This window comes from Prunus avium, chromosome 7, assembly GCF_965620075.1.
Source record: "Prunus avium chromosome 7, drPruAviu1.hap1.1, whole genome shotgun sequence".
NCBI lineage: Eukaryota > Viridiplantae > Streptophyta > Magnoliopsida > Rosales > Rosaceae > Prunus > Prunus avium.
The window spans coordinates 22,363,267-22,390,677 of NC_142290.1; the positions used below are offsets into that span (position 1 = coordinate 22,363,267).

The 27,411-nt window shown below is 37.7% G+C and overlaps 1 protein-coding gene and 1 pseudogene across 1 annotated transcript; both read left to right on the forward strand.

The window, feature by feature from the left end:
* Positions 1–221: 221 nt before the first annotated feature.
* On the forward strand, positions 222–2,290 carry LOC110772014 (two-component response regulator ORR10-like). Its single transcript, XM_021976376.2, has 5 exons — positions 222–738; positions 911–1,014; positions 1,155–1,232; positions 1,564–1,634; positions 1,810–2,290. Exons 1-5 carry the CDS (start codon positions 633–635, stop codon positions 2,126–2,128), a joined length of 678 nt encoding a protein of 225 aa, XP_021832068.1. The 5' UTR covers positions 222–632; the 3' UTR covers positions 2,129–2,290.
* Positions 2,291–5,018: 2,728 nt separating this feature from the next.
* LOC110772004 (uncharacterized) lies at positions 5,019–26,943 on the forward strand (annotated as a pseudogene).
* The last annotated feature ends 468 nt before the right edge of the window (positions 26,944–27,411 follow it).

Sequence of the window (27,411 nt, forward strand, 5' to 3'; positions counted from 1 at the left end):
GCCACATGATTTCACACCCAGGGAAAAAGGCACCTCTGCTGATGTCACCTGTATCTCTTGGGAGGATTTTGGTGGGCCCCACCTCCCCCACCCTTTCTCTCTCTCTCTCTCCTCTTCTCTTCTCTCACCTCCACTCTCAAGCTTTACCCTTTTGCTTTCATCCAAGACTTTCTATTTTTCACACAAAATCTTCCTGCCCCTCTCTTATTACGTCTGGCCTTTTGTATAAATATACAACCCACCACCCCCCCATCAACTAAAATATTCATTGGGATTATTTTCTGTCATTTCTTATTACTCGTTTCATTTTTCTTTTGTTTTTCTTTTTCTTTTGCATTGCTTGCCCTGTAATTCAAAAATCAAGTTGGAAAATTTACAAGATTTGGGATGAAATCTGGTCGGATCTTGCTTTGTGGGATGTGGATATTGGTGGGTCTTCTTCTTATTTCAATACAAAGCTCCCCTCTTTCTCATCTTCTCCTCCTCCTCCCATAGGAAAACCAAACCAACCCCCAAAGAAGAAAAAGAAAAGCTCACGAAGGCTTTTAGCTATTTTTCTCAGTCACTGCCATCTGTTCTTCTCTTGGCCTTTTGGTATTTGCTTTCATCTTGAATCTTCTTCATCTAGTGAAATGGTGATGGCTGCTGCAGATTCACAGTTCCATGTTTTAGCTGTTGATGACAGCCTCATAGATCGCAAACTGATTGAGAGGCTCCTCAAGACCTCTTCATATCAAGGTACTTCATTTCTTGGGTTGCTTCTACTTACCACCCACCCCAACAGCACCAAAAAGAAAAAAGAAGAAAAACAGAGGGAGCTAATCTGAATGAAAGTTCAATCTTGGGTCTCATTGTTTTATTATGTTATCCCTGTGGTGTGATTTTTATGCTCCTCTGTTCTTCATTGCAGTTACTACAGTTGATTCTGGTAGCAAGGCTCTAGAGTTTCTGGGTTTGTATGAGGATGACCAAAGTAGTCCAGAGTCACCTTCTGTTTCCCCAAGCAATCAACAGGTACTACGATTGATTGATTGATGGATTCTTCTCTTCTTTAATGTCTGAGATTCCCAGAGCTTTTTTATTTTCTTCCTAATTTCCCACAACTTTTCTTTTCTGGGTTTCTAAATTTATTTTGTTTTCTTGTGTTTTTGCAGGAAGTGGGAGTGAATCTTGTTATTACAGACTATTGTATGCCTGGCATGACAGGATATGATTTGCTCAAGAAAATCAAGGTATGCTTTATTTTCTATTCCTTTGTCTCTTTTCTCCTTCATCATTATATTCCCTTGCTTTTTCCTCAATCTTTCCCCATTGAGTTTTCCATCTATCGACAAGAGTTTGACAATTGTCCTTCCTTTTTACCACTTGGTTTTGAATATCAATTAAAATTCTCTTGGAATATTTCCCCACTAATTTTCAACCCAAATTAGATCAGGTTCTGGAGGTCAGAAGATTTCCTTTGTTTTACATGGGTCCTCTTGTCATCAAAATTACAAATCTTTTCATGAACTTTTTGAAAAATGTTTGTTCAAGAAATTAATGGGACTTTGATTGTTTTTACAGGAATCTTCATCTCTGAGAAACATACCAGTTGTGATCATGTCATCTGAGAATGTGCCTTCAAGAATCAACAGGTAACAACAGAGGAGAAAAATAATATGAGCTTACCTGATTTGCATGTTTTTTTGTTTTTTATTTTCTTTCCCTTGGAGATTTAGAATAGTGTAGGAATCTGGGATTTTGGTTTGTGAAGTGGAATTGATGAATTGATGAATTGATGAATTGATGAATTGATGTGGTTGGTAACAGATGCTTGGAAGAAGGGGCTGAAGAATTTTTCTTAAAGCCAGTGAGGCTATCAGACTTGAGTAGGCTTAGACCCCATATCATGAAAACCAAGTCCAAGGATCAAAACCAAGGAAAGGAAGAAAACGAAGAAAAACAAGAAGAATCATCTGAAAGCTTAGAGGCTTCACAGGAGCAGGATCAACAAGTAGTAGATCAACAACAACAACAACAACAACCACCACCAGTGCCAGCAAACAGTAACAAGAGGAAGGCCATGGAAGAGGGGCTTTCACCTGATAGAACTAGACCAAGATACAATGGCATAACCACTGTGGTTTGATTGATTGATCATGGAACAAATTTTTCCTTTGATTTAAACAATGTAATAATTCTATTACCTTTTTTCTTTTTCTTTCCATTTCACTGCTGGTTGATGCTGGCCGAAATGAGTGTAGAGAGGTTTTTTCATGTATACAATTTACATGGAAATAGTTCATTCCAATTTTGTTTTGCCACTTAAATGACATAAAGTAGAAAGAAAAAAAAAATCATGTATATGAAGCAAGATTACTGGATTTTCCCGCATTTTTTTTTTTTTCCTTGTTCTGTTTTTAGTTTTGATACGCAACTGCCCCAATATTGTTAAACTTTACCAATCTATTGAGCTTTAATAATGCGTGGCCCGAAACAGGCAGGGCCGGACTTTTCCTCATTGGTTTGTGCGTGCCTCCATCAAATCATGAGCCTGTGGGCCAAATAATAACCCCCGTAACATGATTTGTCTCCTTAGGCTGAACCTAAGAAGCACCAAGTAAAGAGTAAAATTTCCATGTAACACATGTTTTATTCAACTGTCTGTCTATCTCTATCATCATATGAAGAGAGAAAGACGTATGAAACATGAGATATGCAAATTTTTTATTTATTGCCGGAAATGGGCCTAACAACTATCCACTATGATAAGGTGGGCTGGGCTAGAAGAGATGGCTTGATATATAAATTACTTTTTACAAATAGGTCCATTTTAATATGACATTTTAAAATTTTAAAAAATCATTCAAGTACAATATTTTAGAAAAATTCTACGTACTTTCAAGTTAAAAAATTGTAATACACTAACCAATTAAAAAAATAACAAGTGACTAGTTGAGGTTTCTTTTTTCTCCAAATAGACTCTCTAAGAATTTTTGTATAAAATGTTACGTTAGAATGTGCCCACATGAAAAGCTCATTATATAAAATAAGTTGGATGTCTGGAGTAAACTGCATAGGAGAAATGGAAAAGTATAATTGGGCGGTACGGGTTCCGCCCTAATGTTTGCCATGAGCAAAAGATGTGGGAAATGGCTCCAAATACAAACTTAATGGGGTCCACCCATATTCATATGAACAATTATTTTAGTAATTCAAAAGAGCTTTTATGAATTTTATTTATTTTATTATGGGAGATGGATACAGATAATTCGAACTATTTACAATACATAAGAGCAACTCCACCGCAGGTCCAAACCCGGGCAAAAGGCCCCCCTCAACAGGCCAAGGCAGCTCCAGCGCAGCAGCCTGCAGCCCGGTTTGGCGTGGGTCCCACCAGCCCGGGCAAGCCCAAGGGCAAGTTTCGCCTGGGCTTCAGCCCGAGGGCTGTGACATCAAGGCTGACGTCAGCGAGCAAAAAAATATTTAAAAAATCCAAAAAAATTTCATTTTTTTATAAAAAAAATACCAAAAAATTATAGATGCTTTCCCTATAAATACATAACAATTCACTTTCTAAATTGTTTATATTTTGTTGCATAATATTTTTTTCCTTTCTTGCCTTAGACTTGCCCTAGACTTAGCCCCCATGGGTGGAACCACAAATGGCAAGGCTGACACTATTCACATGAATAGTGGCAGCCCTTGCTTGCCCTTGCCCTAGACTTAGCCCTTATGGGTGGACATGCTCTAAGTGGTGAAGCACTGCTAGATTAAGTGCTAATTCGTATTTATGCTAGGGTTATTAGACTTAGGTCCAAAACGATTAATTATTATTTGGTTTAGTCCACATCTATTATCAGTATTATTAATTTTTGTAGATGCAGATTTTGTGAATTTTATTACTTGTTTTGTTGTGTCAATTTCACCTTTTGAGATCAATAAGGTGAAATTGCATAGCTAAACCACCTATAAGCCTAGAGTGGGTGAATAGGCTTTTACCAAATGTTAATTTTAGTTTTACCCAATTAAATCTAGTTTAAAAACAAAGAAACCAACAAGCAATAAAAATAAAGTGTGCAATGGGTTTAACGTGAGAAAACCCCAAGATAGGATTAAAAACCCACGATGACTTTGTCAGGTAGAAAGTAATTCATTAAGGCCTTATTTGTTACACATGACTGTCTTGATATGAACTATGCTTAGAGATTGTATTGGCTTGGCTTGTCTTGGTTTAAGTTGGATAATACTTGTCATGTGTTTCGTGTATGCTTGGACTGGGACTACATTTTTTTATTTTATTTTTCAATGTTTAAGTGATATAATACTTTATGCATAATAATATATACATATATATAAGGGTAAATTACATAAAACCCCATAAACTATAGGGTCATTTTCAAGTTCATATCCAACTTTAGAGACATTTACGAGTACATACTCAAACTCTCGGAAACCCTACAATTTACCCCCTCCATTAGCCAAACTATTAGTTAATCTGTTAAATGCTGATGTGGCATTTATGGGACCCATTTTTCAATTGACGTGGGATTCCACTTGGACAAAAAATTAATAAATTATTATACAAAACAAGTAAATATTAAATAATTAATTTTCATTCAAAATTAAAAGAAAAGGAAAAATCATTGTCCCTCTCCTCCTCCCAACCTCTCAGCCCAACTTACTACTGTACCAGACCCAACACCGCTGCCAAAACACCTAGCCACTCAATGCTTCCCCACCAGAATCGTCGTCGATGCCAACTTTCCTATCCTTGTCGGAATCCTATTTGCCTATCCTCGCCAGCTCTCTTTCTCTCTCTCTCTCTCTCTCTCTCTCTCTCTCTCTCTCTCTCTGTGAAAGAATGCAAGAACTTTTTTTATTTTTTATTTTTTATTTTTTATTTTATTTTATAGAAAACAAATAAAGGAAGGAACTTCCCCAGGCTCAACTTGCGACTCGGCTTGTGCCGCTCAACTCGCGAGGCTCGGACGTAGCGAACCCATCATCTGCAAAGTCTACTGGCAACGGTAGAGTTGATGTCGCTTGTAGGCTATCCCGCTTCCACATATGCCCTTCTCGTATGGATCGTCCCTAGTCTGCAGCATGCGACACCGTCCACTCCCTTGGACTTAGAAATCTTCAATCTACAAAACCCAGGTGGTTGGGTCTTCGCAACACGCCATAGGGGACGTTCTCAAGACCTCACCAGAGCTCGTAGTAGTTCTTCAGATCTCGCCGGAGCTCATGGTGCGTTTATTCAGTTGTGCAAGATTAGATTTCTGGTTTGATCCCATTGTGGGATGAGAGATGGCTTTTTTTCATTTTCATTTTCAATTTAAGTTTTTAAACAGTGACATTCCCATCTTTGCAACTCCAACTCATTCCAATAGTGGATTAATCACTTCCAACGATTTGCACCCAAAAGATGAAAGAATGGGTGTTTAATTGGGAAATTGGGGATTTTAGGTTGAAAGTGATTGAGTTTGAGGGTAGGTTATTGCCGGTTTGGGTGTGGTGGGGGTGATGGGGAGGGGAGGATGGGGTTGGCTCGGTGTGGTGATGAGAGAATCGCCGACATTGTGATCGGGGGCTTGGGAGGAGAGAGGCAAAGATATTTTTTTTCTTTTAATCTTTAATTAATTATTTTCAAGTTCCCCCTAAAAAAATAGGTCCCACAAATGCCACATCAGCATTTAACAGATTAACTAACAGTTTGTATAACGGTGTGGGTAAATTGTAGGGTTTCCGGGAGTTTGAGTATATACTCGTAAATGTCTCTAAATTTGAGTATGAACTTGAAAATGATAGTTTAGGGGTTTTATGTAGTTTTTCCTATATATAATATGTATATAGGCTAAATTATTGAAATGCCCCCTGTAACTCAATTTCAGTCTCAGTTTCCCCCCTGAAACTCTAAGTGTCTCACTTTCCCCTATGAAACTCCATATAGTGTCTCATTTTGCCTGGATTCCATCCAGCCTAACAGAAGTCGTCAAACTTGCACACGTGACGCCCATGTGCCATTTCTCTCGGTTCTTCTGTACTTGTAGGTTTTGAAGTGCCAAAAAGGCGGGACCCACAATAGATGTAAAACATCGACCATATCTTCAATTAGGGTAAAATCTTCGCACAAGGAGAGATATTTTGGGTGATTTCAAAATCTGAGTAAAGCAATAGAATCTTCAACAGTGAAGGTGTAAACTGAATTTGACAATGACAGAAGCAGGAGGACCTTCAGGTCTCACAGGTAAGTGGACCTTCAGATTCTTTATTTATTCTTGGCCTTGGGTTCGAATCTGACTATTAGGCTTTGTATTATTGTATTTGGCTTTGAACTTTAAGAAATATTAAAATGGGTGTTGTCCAAGTAGTGATTCTTTATTTATTCTTGGTCTTGGGTTCGAATCTGACTATTAGGCTTTGTATTATTGTATTTGGCTTTGAACTTCAAGGAATATTAAAATGGGTGTTGTCCAAGTAGTGATGAGTACATTGCTTTATTAAGTTAGGTATATGATCGGTTCATAATTGTATATCATTTTGTACCATTCTAGCTTATGATTTGGTTATGTTATTGAGTTAAACTTGTGCTTTTAATCCATTTTCTGTTTTGATAAGTCCATAATTTCATACACTTGCTTGCCTTCTTTACTTAGTGATTTTGCTTAGTTTCTCTTTATTTTGAGTCACTTACCTCTATTTGTGTGTTTTGTAGGTTAAGATAGCAAGAGATCACATTTGATGCAATCCATGCATGTTAAGGGCTGATTGGCATAAGAGCAAGAGCTTAAAGACAAAACCAAAGTTGGGCCAGACTCCTTGTCAGTCCAGTTTCGTAAGTCACCTTGCAGGTCTCATTTCAGCAATCTGCACAACTCGGATGAGGAGACATTCTTCATAGAAGTTGTTCAATTGGGTGTCTAGTATAACATATCCAAAATTCAGCCCAATTGAACATATGTGGAGTCCTTAGCCCGTCCAACACTGAACCATGCTCAGGAGGATTTGCAGCTGCCAGCTTTGAGCCTTGTCTCCTCCTTTAAGCCATGTGCCTCACCCATGCTGCAACTGACTTTGGATCCAACATAATGAGTGAAGTGGGGAGGCATTCCAGCTATGAAATTCTAAAGGAGCAAGTTGGTACATGCTGGAGCTATTATAAACAAAGCATGTGCATGCATGTAAAGCAAAGAAATGAAATGAAGTCAATTCCAGTCTCTGTTCGGCTGTCAACTTGCAAGGCCCAAAACGCACACTTCTACTGCTCCGATGGGAATACTTTCTTCATAGAAGTTGTTCCAATGGGTGTCTAGTATAACATATCCAAATTTGAGCACCATTGGATACGTTTTGAAACCTCTGGCCTTCCTACACCAAGACTGATTCAGAAAACTCGTTTTTCAGCAACCAAAAGGCAACCACATGGGTTGGCAACCAAAAGGCAACCACATGGGTTGGCAGCAAAGGCAGCCACAACTGATCACCTTTGAACCCATGTGAAGATGCTTGAGGTGCAGCAAAAGATGAAGGATGGTGTGGGAGTTCATCATGATGTTCCTCCCTCTTAGCCCTATAAATAGAGAAGCCTTCAAGCTTCAAAACACACCCCAAGGGGGGGAGCTCTCAAACACTTCTCTAGAGCTCCCTTCCCTTCTCTCCCTCAAATTCTCTTAGTTTCCTTTCAAGTTGTAAATTGTTGTAACAAAATGAGTTTACTAAATTTTCCTTCAAGTTTTCTTAGTTCCACTTTACTTTTATTTGTAATGTACATTCTTTCTTAAGTATTCAAGTTTAATTAGTTTCCAAGTTTCAATTATGGTTTTTGTTCTTATTCATTATGCTTATAAGTTAATATGCTAGTTTGAATGATTGATCACCATTTAGGCTTGCATGTTAGCTATCTTGGTTTGAATTAAGAGTAGACACCATGCTTTAATTCGAATTGAACTATGGATAAGAAGAGTATGTATGGACATTCGACAACAGGGATTAGATACATGCTTGGTTGTTTAAATTGTTCTTCTATGCTTAATGGGTTCCTAATGCTTAGTTTTAGGTTAGACAACAAATGATCAAATTAGGGAATTAGGAACACAAGGTTATGACCAAACACCATGGCTTAATCATACTTTAGCTAGAATCAATCCGTTAATCTAATTGAGCTTGGGAACTTATTTGCTTGAGTTATTTCCTTTGTTCTTGTTTTATTTATTTTCTTTTTCATTTCTGTTTTGTGTAGGAGAAATGAATTGGATCATTCAATCACCAATCCTCGTGGGATCGACCTCGCACTTACATATGCTATACTACCAAACGGCTCGTGCACTTGCGAGTATCACAAGTTGAGGATGCAGCTGAATCCATTTTGATGCAGCTGAATCGAAGCAACAAGTTTTTGGCGCCGTTGCCGGGGATCGGTAACATTGTTTGATTCTATTTGATTTTCCTACTTTTTATTTATTTATAATGTTTAAAGTCTACTTAGTTCTCTATTGTTCATTCCTAATCCTTTTAATTCCATTTCAAGTTTGTGTGTTGGTTTTAGCAATTTATGACAGCTTAATAAAAATGGAGAGAGATGGCAACCTCAATCGTAAGAATGGGAAGTGTGGAGCAATGGGAGAAGTCGACCTCCAAGTGCATCCATGCTCGACCTAATCGCTTCAAGGGGGAGCATTTCAATCCTTTCTCTTCTTTGAATTCTGTTTATTTCTGTTTGTTTTTTTTGCCTTTTGGTCCGCGTTGGGTTCTTTGTTTTTCTGTGCTGAATCCAACCATATAAAGAACGTGAAATTTGGACTTGCGGTTGGAAAGTTATGGCCTAAAAACTGAACACAGGTCGAAGCTGAAAAACAGAGAAACGAATCTGTCCAAATGGTGATAAATAGGTGATAGAAAGTGTTGTTTGTGTTTTTCTTTGGTTTCTTGGTTTGTTTCTTTTAGTACAACAATTTATTTCGTTTGTTTGAGTTTGTTTAGAGTACTTAGTTCATTTTCATTTATGGTTTGTTGTTTCATTTTATCTTAATTTGTTTTTGTTTTTTTTTTATCTTAAAAATTTTAAAAAGATTTTTCATATGAGCTGACTTATGGTAACCCCAGTGAGCACTTCTGTCAATACAGTGTCTAGGAGTTCTTTAGGCGACACCTTCGGTGTCTAAGAAGTTTGGGTTTTAAGCGGGACCATTGTGACCCCTCCAACCTTCCCGGATCCCCTGGCTGTGTTTTCTGAGGCCCTTAACTGGTCATCCGTGAGTTGCTTGTATATTCGTGTGTTTTTAAATTAAGTTTTTTTTATATTTTCTTTGTTATCTTTTCTGTTGAGTATTTGTTTTTGTTTTTGTTTTGTTAAGTTAGTTTATGTATTTTATTTACGTGGTATGGTTAGTTAGTTTATTTCTGAGTGTTAAAACACATTTTTATTTTATTTCAAACTCTGCATTAAAAACAAACAAAAAAAAAAAAAACAAAAAAAACAAAAAAACAAAAAAAAAAAAACTTCTTCTTCTTCTTCATCTTCTTTATCTTCATCTTCATCATCATCATGGCTTGCCTCTATTGTCTCGCACTTGTAGAATCTGCAGCAGCTCTACATGGTCCTCATTCTTTCTCTGCAGTGCTTCCACATGCTGATTGGCACAGTAAAGCTGCTTCTGCAAATCTGCCACCATAGCCTTCAAGGAAGCCACTTCCTCGTTCAGCGCTGTGCACTCCCGCATCCTCGCCAGTAATCGCATGCCCAAATTGGTAGCCGAGACCGCATGGAGCACAGATAAAGAGTGGGACTCATCCACTGCCATCTTGTCAGACCTACGTGCCACATGCAGATGATCTGCCGGTGTGAGTATACTGCCAATCATGCCACCCAACAACACTGCTCTGTTCGGCATTGCCTCAGCAAAGTTTGAGGCCGTGCCGTGATGATATGTGGAGTTTGGGAAGACAGGAGTTGGAGGAGCCCTTATTTGGGCATTCGGTGGTGCAAGTGAGAGCTCAAGGTTTAGATCATCAAGGTGAGTACATGAGGATGCCATTTGTTTTGCTTCTGAATTTTTTTGATGTTTTTCCTTGAGTTTGCAGGAAGGAATGCTGGGTATCATCCGCTTGCAGAGGTGTGGTTTAAATAGACATATGCTGATGAGAGAGAGCCAACACCATTTCGGATTTCCCGGGCATGCTCGACCTAATCGCTTCAAGGGGGAGCACATTAACTTTCACTTTACTTTTCTTTTTTCCGTGTTTTCTGGTGTTTTGTGTTTTTGCCCGTTACTTTCATTTTCTAGAGCTTTGTGTTTTTGCTTTTCCCTTTCGGCTATCATCTTTATTTTATTTTAGTTAGGGAACTGTGCTTTCTTTTTTCTTTTTTCTTTTTCTTTCTGCAACCTTACTCTTTTATTTCTGAATAATAAAAACAAAAACAACCAAAAAATAAAAATAAAATAAAAACAACAAAATTAGCAGTAGAAATCATTTCTTCACAGTGCTCGGTGTCTCGACCATTGGAGCTTTGAGTTTGGCCCTCTGGCTGTCCTCTTCCGGGGCTTCACGCACAGCTTCTTGGGGCTCATCACTTGAGCTCCCAAAGATCGCAATCTTAGCTTGAGCGTAACTACTCTCGCGATCTGCTTGTTTGCGTTTACCCGATCGGTCTAGGTCCTCTAGCTGCTTTCGCATGTCGCGAGAGTACAACTCTACCATTTTTGATAGGTTTTTATTCTCGTCCCGCAATACTTCTAGCTGGTGTCGATTCACCTCCACTATCCTTGCCCTCTCCCTTTTCAAGCTTTTTATAGCACTCTGACACTCTTCAACCATACTTCGCTCCGCCGCCAACTGACCTTTTAGCACCTCTACCTCATGGGACTTCGCAAGTAGGCGATGACCCAAACTTGCGACTGTTGCCGTACTCTGCACGCTCAGTGCCAGGGCATCGCTCACGACCCGGTTGTCATCCCTTGTCCCCAGCACACGTATATCTTTAGGAGTCACTAAATTTCTAGCCACTCCAATGGCAACATCGTTGTCCAGGAGTATTGAGTCAGTTACTGTCACAGGCCCCCGTGCGGAAGCAAAGTAGGGCATCCATACTGGTGCCGCTGCTTGGCCTCGTGTCTGAGTCGGTGGAGCTAGGTTGAGATCCAACGAAAATGGGTAGTTAGAGGCCATTTGATTTCTCACTCTTTGTTCTTCTTTCTTTTCTGTTTTGTGTGTTTCTGAGTTTGTGTTTTTCACCCGTTCTTTTTACCTTTTTATAGACTTAGTCTGCTAAACCCTAGCCGCTGCGATTCTGGGTTATGTGTGGCCCTTACGGCTTATCTCTATATATCGCCGCACCCATTTCCCAACCTCCCCTTAATTGCATTTTCACCTTTCACAACCTTCCAAGTGAAAAGTCGTCCCGCTTCACCCAAGAGGCCAATAATTCTGGCTTGGGGGATGTGACAGCTGCTTCTGCACGCTGACACGTCCCTCACCCCTTTCACCCGTGACTTCCCAGGAACCGAGGCATTAGGGACTGATCGGTGCATATTTACATATCATTTTGTACCCTTCTAGCTTATGATTTGGTTATGTTTTTTAGTTAAACTTGTGCTTTTAATCCTTTTTGTGTTTATCTTTCAGTTCATTAAGCTTTAGGTAATAATGAGGGCTTTGGATAGTAAATGATGCAATCCATGCATGTTAGGGCCTAATTTGGATGAATGGATGAAGAGCTTAAAGACAAACTCAATTTTGGCTACAGTCCCCTGCCAGCCCAGTTTCGTAGGTCATATTGCAAGCTTTGTTTCAGCAACCTACATAGCTCGGATGAGGCCACATTCTTCATGAAAGTTGTTCCAATGGGTGTGTAATATAACATATCCAAAATTCAGCCCCATTGGATAAATATGGAGTCTGTTACCTAGCAAACACAGAGCCATGCTCAGGATGGATTTTATCAGCGCGCAAAATGAGTTAGCAATTTGTTTTGGCCTTAACTTCCTCCTCCGACCTTGGATTGGCCCAAATGATATATGGCTGGAAAGAAGACATTCTTAACTTCAAGTTTGAGTGCTTAAAGTCTTAATTTGCTTAAGGGAAGCCCAATTCGTAAGCCCTTGAAGTTGCTGGTCATGCTGACCTCAGGATGAGCTATTATTTCTGGTTGGAAGCTTGGTCATGGTGACATGAAGATGAGCTAGGGCTGCTGGTGGGATTTATTAGTGAAGTGCATCAACCATTTCAGATTTTATAATGGAAGTGTTGTATGCATTAGTGAAGTGCATCAACCATTTCAGATTTTATAAAACAAGTGTTGTATGCATTAGCCATACTTAATTCAGATTTTCAGCTTCCTTAGGCCTATATATAGTGAGGTTTCCCAAGCTTGTAAACACACCCCAAGGGGGGGAACTCTCAAACACTTCTCTAGAGCTCCCTTCCCTTCTCTCCCTCAAATTCTCTTAGTTACATTTTCTAGTTTTCAATTGTTGTAATGAAATATTTGTGCTGAAATTCTCTTTAAGTCTTTCCAAGTTCTACTTTAATTTTCATTGTTATGTAAATTCTTTTCTTTAGTTTCAAGTTTGATTAGTTTCCAAGTTTCAATTATGGTTCATGTTCTTATTCATTATGCTTATAAGTTAATATGCTAGTTTGAATGATTGATCACCATTTAGGCTTGCATGTTAGCTATCTTGGTTTGAATTAAGAGTATACACCATGCTTTAATTCGAATTGAACTATGAATAGGAAGAGTATGTATGGACATTCGACAACAGGGATTAGATACATACTTGGTTGTTTAAAATGTTCTTCTATGCTTAATGGGTTCCTAATGCTTAATTTTAGGTTAGACAACAAATGATCAAATTAGGGAATTAGGAACACAAGGTTATGACCACACACCATGGCTTAATCATACTTTAGCTAGAATCAATCCATTAATCTAAATTGAACTTGGGAACTTATCTGCTTGAGTTAGTTATTTTCTTTCTTTCTTGTTGTATTTATTTCCTTTTTTTTTTCATTTCTGTTTTGTGTAGGGAAACTAAATTGGATCATTCAATCACCAATCCCTGTGGAATCGACCTCGCACTTACATACGCTAAACTACCAACGGTTCGTGCACTTGCGAGTATCACAAGTTGAGGATGCAGCTTAATCCATTTTGGTGGAGCTGTATCCACGCACCAAGTTTTTGGCGCCGTTGCCGGGGATCGGTAACATTGTTTGATTCTATTTGGCTTTCCTACTTTATTTTTTTTTCTTAACTAGACAATTTCAAGTTTTAAAGTTAATGACGTTAATGGACAAGTTGTGTTTGTAGTCCAACAGAAAAGGACAATTGCCCAACAAGCAAGAGAACTGGGTTTAAGTCCCAGCTTACACAACCCATTGGTGCTTGTTGCTTTGAAGCATGGAATTGGATGTGTGTTGATTTTCCTTTTCATTTTAGTTTTTATTTCCTAATCCTTTTAATTCCATTTCAAGTTTGTGTGCTTGTTTTAGCAATTTATGATAGCTTAATAAAAATGGAGAGAGATGGCAACCTCAATCATAAGAATGGGAAGTGTGGAGCAATGGGAGAAGTCGCGACCTCCAAGTGCATCACATTCGACCTAATCGCTTCAAGGGGGAGCATTTCAATCCTTTCTCTTCTTTGAATTATGTTTATTTCCGTCATTGTTTTTACCTTTTGGTCCGCTTTGAGTTCTTTGTTTTTCTGTGCTGAATCCAACCATATAAAGAACGTGAAATTTGGACTTACGGTTGGAAAGTTATAGCCTAAAAACTGAACACAGGTCGAAGCTGAAAAACAGAGAAACGAATCTGTCCAAATGGTGGTAAACGGGTGATAGAAAGTGCTGTTTGTGTTTTTCTTTGGTTTGTTGGTTTGTTTCTTTTAGTACAACAATTTATGTTGTTTGTTTGAATTTGTTTAGAGTACTTAGTTCATTTTCGTTTATGGTTTGTTGTTCCATTTTATCTTAATTTGTTTTTGTTTCTTATCTTAAAAATTTTAAAAAGATTTTTCATATGAGCTGACTTATGGTAACTCCAGTGAGCACTTCCGTCAATACAGTGTCTAGGAGTTCTATAGGCGACACCTTCGGTGTCTAAGAAGTTTGGGTTTTAAGCGGGACCATTGTGACCCCTCCAACCTTCCCGGATCCCCTGGCTGTGTTTTCTGAGGCCCTTAACTGGTCATCCGTGAGTTGCTTGTATATTCGTGTGTATTTAAATTAAGTTTATTTTTATTTTCTTTGTTTTCTTTTCTGTTGAGTCTTTGTTTTTGATTTGTTTTTGTTTTTGTTTCGTTAAGTTAGTTTATGTTTTTATTTACGTGGTTTGGTTGGTTAGTTTATTTCTGAGTGTTAAAACACATTTTTATTTCAAACATTGCATAAAAAAAAAAAAACAACAAAACAACAAAAACAAAATAAAAACAAAAACAATAATAAAAAAAAAAAAACATCATCATCATCATCTTCATCATCATCTTCTTCATCATCTTCTTCATCTTCTTCATCTCCATCATCATCATGGCTTGCCTCTATTTTCTCGCACTTGTAGAATCTGCAGCAGCTCCACATGGTCCTCATTTTTTCTCTGCAGTGCTTCCACGTGCTGATTGGCACAGTAGAGCCGCTTCTGCAAGTCCGCCACCATAGCCTTCAAGGAAGCTATTTCCTCGCTCATCGCGGCACACTCCCTTGTCCTCGTCAGTAATCGCATGCCCAAATTGGTAGCGGAGACCGCGTGGAGCACAGTTAAATTGTGGGACTCCTCCACCGCTGCCTTGTCAGACCTCTGTGCCACATGCAGATGATCTGTCGGTGTGAGCTTGCTGCCAATCATGCCTCCCAGCAGCGCTGCTCTGTTCGGCATTGCCTCAGAAAAGTTTGGTATTATCTCAGCAAAGTTTGAGGCCGTACCGTGATGATATGTGGAGTTTGGGAAGACAGGAGTTGGAGGAGCCCTTGTCTGGGCATTCGGTGGTGCAAGTGAGAGCTCAAGGTTGAGATCATCAAGGTGAGTGCATGAGGATGCCATTTGTTTTGCTTCTGAATTTTTTGATTTTTTTTCCTTGAGTTTGCAGGAAGAAATGCTGGGTATCATCCGCTTGCAGAAGTGTGGTTTAAATAGACATATGCTGATGAGAGAGAGCCAACACCATTTCGGATTTCCCGGGCATGCTCGACCTAATCGCTTCAAGGGGGAGCACCTTTACTTTACTTTACTTTTTTTCCTCCGTGTTTTCTGGTGTTTAATATTTTTGCCCGTTACTTTCATTTTCTAGAGCTTTGTGTTTTTGCTTTTCCCTTTCGGCTATCATCTTTAGTTTATTTTAGTTAGGGAAATGTGTTTTCTTTTCCGTTTGTCGTCTTTGTTTTATTTTAGTTGGGAAGTGTGTTTTCTTTTTCTTTTTCTTTTTCTTTCTGCAACCTTACTCTTTTATTTCCGAAACAAAATAACGAAAATATAAAAACAACAAAATAAAATAAAAACAACAATAATGCAGTAGGAAATCATTTCTTCTCGGTGCTTGGTGTCTCGACCATTGGAGCTTTGAGTTTGGCCCTCTGGCTGTCCTCTTCCGGGGCTTCACGCACAGCTTCTTGGGGCTCATCACTTGAGCTCCCAAAGATCACAATCTTAGCTTGAGCGTAACTACTCTCGTGATCTGCTTGTTTGCGTTTACCCGGTCGGTCTAGGTCTTCCAGCTGTTTTCGCATGTCGCGAGAGTACAACTCTACCATCTTTGATAGGTTTCTATTCTCGTCCCGCAATACTTCTAGCTGGTGTCGATTCACCTCCACTATCCTTGACCTCTCCCTTTTCAAGCTTTTTATAGCAGTCTGACACTCCTCAACCATACTTCGCTCCGCCGCCAACTGACCTTTCAGCACCTCTACCTCATGGGACTTCGCAAGTAGGCGATGACCCAAACTTGCGACTGTTGCCGTACTCTGCACGCTCAGTGCCAGGGCATCGCTCACGACCCGGTTGTCATCCCTTGTCCCCAGAACACGTATATCTTTAGGAGTCACTAAATTTCTAGCCACTCCAATGGCAACATCGTTGTCCAGGAGTATTGAGTCAGTTACTGTCACAGGCCCCCGTGCGGAAGCAAAGTAGGGCATCCATACTGGTGCCGCTGCTTGGCCTCGCGTCTGAGTCGGTGGAGCTAGGTTGAGATCCAACGAAAATGGGTAGTTAGAGGCCATTTGATTTCTCACTCTCTTTTCTTCTTTCTTTCTTTTCTCTTTTGTGTGTTTCTGAGTTTGTGTTTTTTTTACCCTTTCTTTTTACCTTTTATAGACTTAGTCTGCTAAACCCTAGCCGCTGCGGTTCTGAGTTCTGTGCGGCCCTTACGGCTTATCTCTATATGTCGCCGCACCCGTTTCCCAACCCCCCTTAATTGCATTTTCACCTTTCACCACCTTCTAGTGAAAAAGTCGTCCCGCTTCACCCAAGAAGCCAATAATTCTGGCTTGGGGGATGTGACAGCTGCTTCTGCGCGGCGACACGTCCCTCACCCCTTTCACCCGTGACTTCCCAGGAACCAAGGCATCAGGGACCACACACTTTCTTTTCAGAAATCCCGCCTTTGCGCTCCCAATTCAAGTTTCATTTTATTTAAAATAAAATAAAAAAAATAATAATAATAATAACAAACGTGTGGGCTTCAGATTTCATTGTGGGTTAGGTTTTCACCGTTGTTAGGTTTCAAGGTGGGTTAACTTTCTTTTGGGTTGGGCTTTCAATTGTTTGGGTTTTGGTTTGCGTAAGACTGTCTGTTTAGGGCTTACTGTTTTGTCTGTTTAGGGCTTTCTGTTTCGAGTGTTTTACTGTTTCATTTTTTTTTTCTTTTTTGTTTATTTGTTTGTTTGTTTTGTAATTTTTATTTTTGTAATTATTTTATTTTATTTGTGTTTTTTTTTTTTTTTTTTTTTGGTGGTTTATATTTAATTTAGTACCTTTCATTTCTTATTATGACATTGCTTGTTCCTAATTTTTAAACATTGAGGACAATGTTCATTTCTAGGTTTGGGGGTATTGGAGTTTAGCATGTAAAATTGGTTTTTCCTTAATTTTATTTAATTTTTTTTTATTTGCTTGTTTTTATTTTTATTTTATTTTGTTAAGTCTTGCTTTTATTTTTATTTTGATTTTGATTTTGATTTTGATTTTATTCACTTTCCGAACACATTTGATGAGATTGTGATAAATGTTTGCATGACTTAAATGAAAATTGAATTTTATTTATTATTTATTTTTTTCCTTGTAAATTTTTATTGTAAAAAAAAAAATTTAATTAATTGATTAATTTGGCATCGTTCTAGCATGATATGTTCGAAACCTTCTTTTCACTTGCCATTTGTTTCATAATTTTCCAATTAAAGGATTTGCATGACCCAAAGAATTGTATGAAGCATAAATTAGACTTATATAACCATATAATGTGAGCTTTTGAGCCTTGTGCTTCATTTCATGAGTGTTATACACATACTCTTATTTTCTTGTCATCAAAGTTGTTGTTTGATCTCATTATTCATTGATTTGGTTGAACACTTAAAAGTCATTCATTCTTATGCAATTTGATTTCATGACATTTAAAGAAATGATATTAAGGCCTTCTTTGGATCGTTTGTGCCTTTCAAGCTAACCTTATGCATGCTTAAGCATGATTTTCCATTGTTAACCATTTTGAGCCTACATGTAAACCTTTTCTTTCATTTTACCAATTATAATTCCTCGCCTTAGCCCGAAAAATAAATATTTACCTTTCTAAGGAACTCATGAGCTCTAATTCGGATGTGTTTTTCATGCTAAGTTTGGGAAGGGATATTACATAGAAGAAAAAAAAAAGAAAAAAAAGAAAATCACACAATTGGTGAAAGAAAAGAAAAAAAAAAGTTATGATTAAATGGTAGTTGAATGAAATTTTGTTTTTGGGTTTCATTGGTGTTTGGAAAGGAGTTTAAATCATTGTAAATGAAGGTATAAGGAGTTTTGATCATGTAAAAGAAAAAATCTAATCGTGATGATTCGAAGTCTTGTAAACAATTGTTTTATGCTCTTATATTTTGAGTTTCTTGGACTTTGTTTTATCCATACCCTTCATTTCTTACTCACCTTACACCCTTGGCCCCATTACAACCTATGCTAAAGACCTAAATTGATCTTAAATGTCATGTGGTTGAATTGCATTCATTTTTCTACTTTTAAGTGTTTGGCATCCTTCTTGAGATCATATTAATGCAAGTTCTTCATCTTTCTATTTCGAGTTAAGTCTTTATGGTTTAACTCTAATCTCATGTTTATAACTGAGTGTTGCATTATAGCCCTCGTCCGAGTGATTCATTTGTGAGATGACAACTTTGGTGAGATTTGAAGTTGAACTTGTGCTTTGTATGATTTTTGAAATTGTGTGAAAACTAAGATTGGGGAATTTGTTGCATTTGGCTATCACACTACCACACTTTGAGCATATTATGTTTTGAACTTTGCCGCTTTGTGAATAATGTTTAAATTTAAGCTTTTATTGTTAAAACTATTGAGTCATGTGCATTAGTCATTTCTCTTCAGAAAATGTTCGGAAAGATTGTTTTGAGTTCTTTTTATTTTTGTAATTTTTTTTTGTTTTGTTTTGTTTTGTTTTTGTTAATGTAATTTTTTTTTTTTTTTTTTTTATATTTTGCTTAAGGACTAACAATCTTTTAAGTTTTCTAAATACCTTGTTTTACAGAGTCAGTAAAACGTTTGTGGGTATCGTATCTGTTAAACCCTCAGGAGACACAACTCCTCCTACTAGGGATGCCTAGAGGTTTAAAGGCTTGTTGCATATGCTCAATGCAATCGAGTTACCTACGAAAGTGGTCTAGTTAACTTCTTGTTTGTTTTTATCTTTGTTTTCCTTTTGTTTTGCTCGAGGACTAGCAAAACCTAGGTTTGGGGGTATTTGATCGGTGCATATTTACATATCATTTTGTACCCTTCTAGCTTATGATTTGGTTATGTTTTTTAGTTAAACTTGTGCTTTTAATCCTTTTTGTGTTTATCTTTCAGTTCATTAAGCTTTAGGTAATAATGAGGGCTTTGGATAGTAAATGATGCAATCCATGCATGTTAGGGCCTAATTTGGATGAATGGATGAAGAGCTTAAAGACAAACTCAATTTTGGCTACAGTCCCCTGCCAGCCCAGTTTCGTAGGTCATATTGCAAGCTTTGTTTCAGCAACCTACATAGCTCGGATGAGGCCACATTCTTCATGAAAGTTGTTCCAATGGGTGTGTAATATAACATATCCAAAATTCAGCCCCATTGGATAAATATGGAGTCTGTTACCTAGCAAACACAGAGCCATGCTCAGGATGGATTTTATCAGCGCGCAAAATGAGTTAGCAATTTGTTTTGGCCTTAACTTCCTCCTCCGACCTTGGATTGGCCCAAATGATATATGGCTGGAAAGAAGACATTCTTAACTTCAAGTTTGAGTGCTTAAAGTCTTAATTTGCTTAAGGGAAGCCCAATTCGTAAGCCCTTGAAGTTGCTGGTCATGCTGACCTCAGGATGAGCTATTATTTCTGGTTGGAAGCTTGGTCATGGTGACATGAAGATGAGCTAGGGCTGCTGGTGGGATTTATTAGTGAAGTGCATCAACCATTTCAGATTTTATAATGGAAGTGTTGTATGCATTAGTGAAGTGCATCAACCATTTCAGATTTTATAAAACAAGTGTTGTATGCATTAGCCATACTTAATTCAGATTTTCAGCTTCCTTAGGCCTATATATAGTGAGGTTTCCCAAGCTTGTAAACACACCCCAAGGGGGGGAGCTCTCAAACACTTCTCTAGAGCTCCCTTCCCTTCTCTCCCTCAAATTCTCTTAGTTACATTTTCTAGTTTTCAATTGTTGTAATGAAATATTTGTGCTGAAATTCTCTTTAAGTCTTTCCAAGTTCTACTTTAATTTTCATTGTTATGTAAATTCTTTTCTTTAGTTTCAAGTTTGATTAGTTTCCAAGTTTCAATTATGGTTCATGTTCTTATTCATTATGCTTATAAGTTAATATGCTAGTTTGAATGATTGATCACCATTTAGGCTTGCATGTTAGCTATCTTGGTTTGAATTAAGAGTATACACCATGCTTTAATTCGAATTGAACTATGAATAGGAAGAGTATGTATGGACATTCGACAACAGGGATTAGATACATACTTGGTTGTTTAAAATGTTCTTCTATGCTTAATGGGTTCCTAATGCTTAATTTTAGGTTAGACAACAAATGATCAAATTAGGGAATTAGGAACACAAGGTTATGACCACACACCATGGCTTAATCATACTTTAGCTAGAATCAATCCATTAATCTAAATTGAACTTGGGAACTTATCTGCTTGAGTTAGTTATTTTCTTTCTTTCTTGTTGTATTTATTTCCTTTTTTTTTTCATTTCTATTTTGTGTAGGGAAATGAATTGGATCATTCAATCACCAATCCTCATGGGATCGACCTCGCACTTACATACGCTATACTACCGAACGGCTCGTGCACTTGCGAGTATCACAAGTTGAGGATGCAGCTGAATCCATTTTGGTGTAGCTGAAATCCACACAACAGGGACCACATTTTCTCTTTTCAGAAATCCCGCCTTTGCGCTCCCAATTCACGTTTCTTCTTAAAAATAAAAAAATAATAATAAACGTGTGGGCTTCGGACTTCATTGTGGGCTTCGGGTTTTCACCGTTGTTTAGGTTTCAAAGTGGGTTAACCTTCTTTTGGGTTGGGCTTTCAATCGTTTGGGTTTTGGTTTGCGTAAGATTGTTTGTTTAGGACTTTTGGTTTCGAGTGTTTTACTGTTTCGTTTCTTTTTTATTTGTTTGTTTGTTTTGTAATTTTTATTTTGTAATTATTTTATTTTTGTATTTTAATTCTTGTGTGTTTTGTGATTTTATATTTACTTACTTTAGTACCTTTCATTTCTTGTTATGACATTGCTTGTTCCTAATTTTTAAACATTGAGGACAATGTTCATTTCTAGGTTTGGGGGTATTGGAGTTTAGCAAGTAAATTTGGTTTTTCTTTAAAAAAAAAAAAAAAAAAACAACAAATTTAAATTAATTTCTTGCTTGTTTTATTTTGAGTCTTGTTTTGTTTTGAGTCACTTTCCGAACACTTATGATGAGATTGTGATAAATGTTTGCATGACTTAAAATTGGATTTCATTTTATTATTATTATTTAATTATGAAAAAAATAAAATTTTGGCATCGTTCTAGCATGATATGTTCGAAACCTTCTTTGCACTTGCCATTTGTTTCATAATTTTCCAATTAAAGGATTTGCATGACCCCAAAGAATTGTATCAAGCATAAATTAGACTTATATAACCATATAATGTGAGCTTTTGAGCCTTGTTCTTCATTTCATGAGTGTTATACACATACTCTTATTTTCTTGTCATCAAAGTTGTTGTTTGATCTCATTATTCATTGATTTGGTTGAACACTTAAAAGTCATTCATTCTTTTGCAATTTGATTTCATGACATTTAAGAAATGATATTAAGGCCCTCTTTGGATCGTTTGTGCCTTTCAAGCTAACCTTATGCATGCTTAAGCATGATTTTCCATTGTTAACCATTTTGAGCCTACATGTAAACCTTTTCTTTCATTTTACCAATTATATTTCCTCACCTTAGCCCGAAAAACAAATATTTACCTTTCTAAGGAACTCATGAGCTCTAATTCGGATGTGTTTTTCATGCTAAGTTTGGGAAGGGATATTACATAAAGAAAAAAAAAATAGAAGAGAAATTCACACAATTGGTGAAAGAAAAGAAGAAAAAAAAAAAAAAAAAAAGTTGTGATTAAGTGGTGGTTGATTGAAAATTCATTTTTGGGCCTTCAAAATAAATTGGTGTTTGGAAAGGAGTGTGAATCAATGTAAATGAAGGTATAAGGAGTTTTGATCATGTAAAAGAAAAAAATCTAATCATGATGATTCGAAGTCTTGTAAACAATTATTTTATGCTCTTACATTTTGAGTTCCTTGGACTTTGTATTATCCATACCCTTCATTTCTCACTCACCTTACACCCTTGGCCCCATTACAACCTATCTTAAAGACCTAAATTGATCTTAAATGTCATGTGGTTGAATTGCATGCATTTTCTTACTTTTAAGTGTTTGGCATCCTTCTTGAGATCATATTAATGCATGTTCTTCATCTTCCTATTTTTGAGTTATGTCCCTTATGATTTAACTCTAATCTCATGTTTATAATTGAGTGTTGCATTGTAGCCCTCTTCTGAGTGATTCATTTGTGAGAGGACAACTTTGGTGAGATTTGAAGTTGCATTTGTGCTTGGTATGATTTTTGAAATTGTGTGAAAACTAAGATTGGGGAATTTGTTGCATTTGGCTATCACATTACTACACTTTGAGCATGTTGTGTTTTGAACTTTGCCACCCTGTAAATATTGAAAAAAAAAAAAAAAACTGAGCTTTTATTGTTAAAACTTTTGAGTCATGTGCATGAGTCATTTCTCTTCAGAAAATGTTCGGGAAGATTATTTTGAGTTTTTTTTGTTTTTTTTTGTTTTTGTTTTTGTTTTATTTTGCTTAAGGACTAACAAATCTAATAAGTTTTCTAACCACTTTGTTTTGTAGAGTTAGGAAAACGTTTGTGGGTGTCGTATCTGTTAAACCCTCAGGAGACACAACTCCTCCTACTAGGGATGCCTAGAGGTTTAAAGGCTTGTTGCATATGCTCAATGCAATCGAGTTACCTGCGGAAGTGGTTTACTTAACTTCTTGTTTTGTTTTTATCTTTGTTTTCCTTTTGTTTTGCTCGAGGATTAGCAAAATCTAGGTTTGGGGGTATTTGATCGGTTCATAATTGTATATCATTTTGTACCATTCTAGCTTATGATTTGGTTATGTTATTGAGTTAAACTTGTGCTTTTAATCCATTTTCTGTTTTGATAAGTCCATAATTTCATACACTTGCTTGCCTTCTTTACTTAGTGATTTTGCTTAGTTTCTCTTTATTTTGAGTCACTTACCTCTATTTGTGTGTTTTGTAGGTTAAGATAGCAAGAGATCACATTTGATGCAATCCATGCATGTTAAGGGCTGATTGGCATAAGAGCAAGAGCTTAAAGACAAAACCAAAGTTGGGCCAGACTCCTTGTCAGTCCAGTTTCGTAAGTCACCTTGCAGGTCTCATTTCAGCAATCTGCACAACTCGGATGAGGAGACATTCTTCATAGAAGTTGTTCAATTGGGTGTCTAGTATAACATATCCAAAATTCAGCCCAATTGAACATATGTGGAGTCCTTAGCCCGTCCAACACTGAACCATGCTCAGGAGGATTTGCAGCTGCCAGCTTTGAGCCTTGTCTCCTCCTTTAAGCCATGTGCCTCACCCATGCTGCAACTGACTTTGGATCCAACATAATGAGTGAAGTGGGGAGGCATTCCAGCTATGAAATTCTAAAGGAGCAAGTTGGTACATGCTGGAGCTATTATAAACAAAGCATGTGCATGCATGTAAAGCAAAGAAATGAAATGAAGTCAATTCCAGTCTCTGTTCGGCTGTCAACTTGCAAGGCCCAAAACGCACACTTCTACTGCTCCGATGGGAATACTTTCTTCATAGAAGTTGTTCCAATGGGTGTCTAGTATAACATATCCAAATTTGAGCACCATTGGATACGTTTTGAAACCTCTGGCCTTCCTACACCAAGACTGGTTCAGAAAACTCGTTTTTCAGCAACCAAAAGGCAACCACATGGGTTGGCAACCAAAAGGCAACCACATGGGTTGGCAGCAAAGGCAGCCACAACTGATCACCTTTGAACCCATGTGAAGATGCTTGAGGTGCAGCAAAAGATGAAGGATGGTGTGGGAGTTCATCATGATGTTCCTCCCTCTTAGCCCTATAAATAGAGAAGTCTTCAAGCTTCAAAACACACCCCAAGGGGGGGAGCTCTCAAACACTTCTCTAGAGCTCCCTTCCCTTCTCTCCCTCAAATTCTCTTAGTTTCCTTTCAAGTTGTAAATTGTTGTAACAAAATGAGTTTACTAAATTTTCCTTCAAGTTTTCTTAGTTCCACTTTACTTTTATTTGTAATGTACATTCTTTCTTAAGTATTCAAGTTTAATTAGTTTCCAAGTTTCAATTATGGTTTTTGTTCTTATTCATTATGCTTATAAGTTAATATGCTAGTTTGAATGATTGATCACCATTTAGGCTTGCATGTTAGCTATCTTGGTTTGAATTAAGAGTAGACACCATGCTTTAATTCGAATTGAACTATGGATAAGAAGAGTATGTATGGACATTCGACAACAGGGATTAGATACATGCTTGGTTGTTTAAATTGTTCTTCTATGCTTAATGGGTTCCTAATGCTTAGTTTTAGGTTAGACAACAAATGATCAAATTAGGGAATTAGGAACACAAGGTTATGACCAAACACCATGGCTTAATCATACTTTAGCTAGAATCAATCCGTTAATCTAATTGAACTTGGGAACTTATTTGCTTGAGTTATTTCCTTTTTTCTTGTTTTATTTATTTTCTTTTTCATTTCTATTTTGTGTAGGGGAAACAAATTGGATCATTCAATCACCAATCCTCGTGGGATCGACCTCGCACTTACATATGCTATACTACCAAACGGCTCGTGCACTTGCGAGTATCACAAGTTGAGGATGCAGCTGAATCCATTTTGGTGCAGCTGAATCGAAGCAACAGTATACTCATGAAGATGACGCTTTTGATTTGACTTTGTGGCTTTTTACTGCTACAAATGATTGGTTGGTAGAGTAAATTCAAGTTTTATGCTCTATTTTGTGTTGTAAATGTGGAATCAAATTGGACAAATGAGGAAGAAGAACAAACTAGCAGTGAGAGTGACGAGGATTTGGATGAAGACCCAGATTTGGTAGACCTTGCCTATGTACAAAGTGAGGAGGATGTGAGATTGTTGAGGGATGATGATAATCAGTTTCAGGGATATGTAGATCATGATGCAATTTACATAGACCCTAATACAAGTGAAGAGGATGAGGAGTCAGATAATAACCCTGCCTCACCTAGGATGTGTACACCAGAGCACTCTTCTTCTGAGTCTGAGGTTGTGACTGGAAACTGCTTGAGAAAGAGAAAGCTCCCTAACTTTAAAGACTTCATCCCATCCATCGATATGAAAAATCCTTAATTTGAGCTTGGTTTAAGATTTCCTAGTCGTGAAATCTTTAGGACAGCTGTGAGGAGGCATTCTGTCCTAATTGGAAGAGAGCTTAAGTTTAAGGTGAATGATGGTAGTAGGATTCGAGTAATTTGTGATGAGAAGTGTCCATTTCACCTTTATGCATCATCTGTGCATGGAAGCAAGCATGTTCAAGTGAAAACTTATGTCGGGAAACATACTTGTGGGTAGGGGAATGCGAATATTCATGCCAATGCAAAGTATTTTTCAAATTGGTATGAAAGCAATTTAACAAATCCTAACTGGGATGTGGGATCTTTTCAAGAGAAGGTGAACCAAGAAACTGGTTATTATCCTTCTAGGGCACAAGCTTATAGGGCAAGAAGCTTGGCAACCAACAATATTGAGGGGAGTTATACCGAACAATATGAACTTTTATGGGATTATTATGAGGAGTTGAAAAGGACAAATCCTGGTAGTTAAGTGGTGGTAAAGTTTGAGTTAGAGGGTGATATGCCAAGATTTCAGAGGGTTTACATTTGCTTGCAAGCTTGTAAGCAAGGGTTCTTGGATGGTTGTAGGCCTTATATAGGGTTGGATGGTTGCCACATCAAAGGCCCTCACCCTGGCCAATTGCTACGTGCTGTAGGAGTTGATGCAAATAATGGGATGTTCCCATTGGCATATGTTGTAGCTGAAGTTGAGAGTTACAATACTTGGAAGTGGTTTTTGGAGCTATTAAGTCATGATTTGAAGATAGAGAATAGCCACGGCTAATTGTTTATGACTGACAAACAAAAGGGATTAATTGATGTTGTGGATGATTTATTCCCAAATGTTGAGCATAGGTGTTGTTTGAAGCATTTATATGCAAATTTCTTGAAGGAACATAAAGGATTGGCCCTAAAGCTGCAAATGGAATCAATAGCAAGGGCCACTACACTGCCATGGTTTGTTGAGGAAATGAAGAAGATGTTAGAGTTAGATATAGTTGCACATGCTTGGTTATGTGAGAGGGATGCAAGTCAATGGGCTAGATCCCATTTTAGAACTAACTTTAAATGTGACATTTTGATGAATAACTTAAGTGAGGCTTTTAACTCATCCATATTACCTGCAAGGAACAAGCCTGTGTTGATTGCTTTGGAGAGGATTAGAATGTATTTAATGATCTTAATGGCTTCAAGGAGAGTAGCCATGGATAAGTGGCATGGTCAAGTTGGGCCTAGAGGGGTATTGGAGGTAAATGAGGCAGCTGGGCAGTGGTGCATTCCAAGGCATGCAGGGCAAAATAAATTCCAAGTGATACATCACAGTGGGAGACAGTTTGTGGTAGATTTGAATGCCCACACATGCTCTTGCAGAGCATGGGATCTCAGTGGTCTTCCTTGCCTCCATGCTTGTGCTGTAGTGAGTAGATTCCATGGGAATCCAGAAGATTATGTGCATGACTTCTACAAGAAGGATGCTTATCTAAGAACTTATAGGGACATGATTCACCCATTGCCTAGCCAAGACTTATGGCCTAAAAGTGGTTTACCTTCTTTGAAGCCTTCTCTTTACCATAAACAACCTGGTAGGCCAAAGAAGAGTAGGAAGAAGGCATCTGATGAGCCTAAAAAGAAATCAAATCCCAACAAACTCCAAAGATACCACACTGTCATCAAATGTAGCAATTGTGGGCAAGAGGGCCATAACAGAACTAAATGTAAGGAGCCAATGAAGAACCAACCAAGGCGTAAACATTTGTAAGTATTGCTTATTATATTTCATTACAATTGCACCATTTATTTATTATATTTAGAAAAACTGACACTAATATATCATTTGTGTAGGTGAGGAGAGCTAATACATTAGGACAGTCAGTCCAACCTCATTCACAGCCAAGACATAAGCTTCCTATAACTCAATTTATACACTAGTTTTACAAAAACATACATACTAATATGTCATTTATGTAGGTGAGCAGAGCTCGTTCAAATTGTCACTGAGCCTAATGCACAGCCAAGCCAATCAACTCATCTTTCACAACAAAGCCAATCAACGCATCTTTCACAGCCAAGCCAATCATCTCGAGCTCAATCATAGTCACTGCAAGCCCACATCATTTCTGATAAAGAGGGAGGTCTTCAAAGAAGAGGTTGACATCTGCTGCAAACAACAAGAAGTGGCTAAAGAAAGTTAAGGCCACTATGCAACCTTGGCAATGGTGATTTTGAT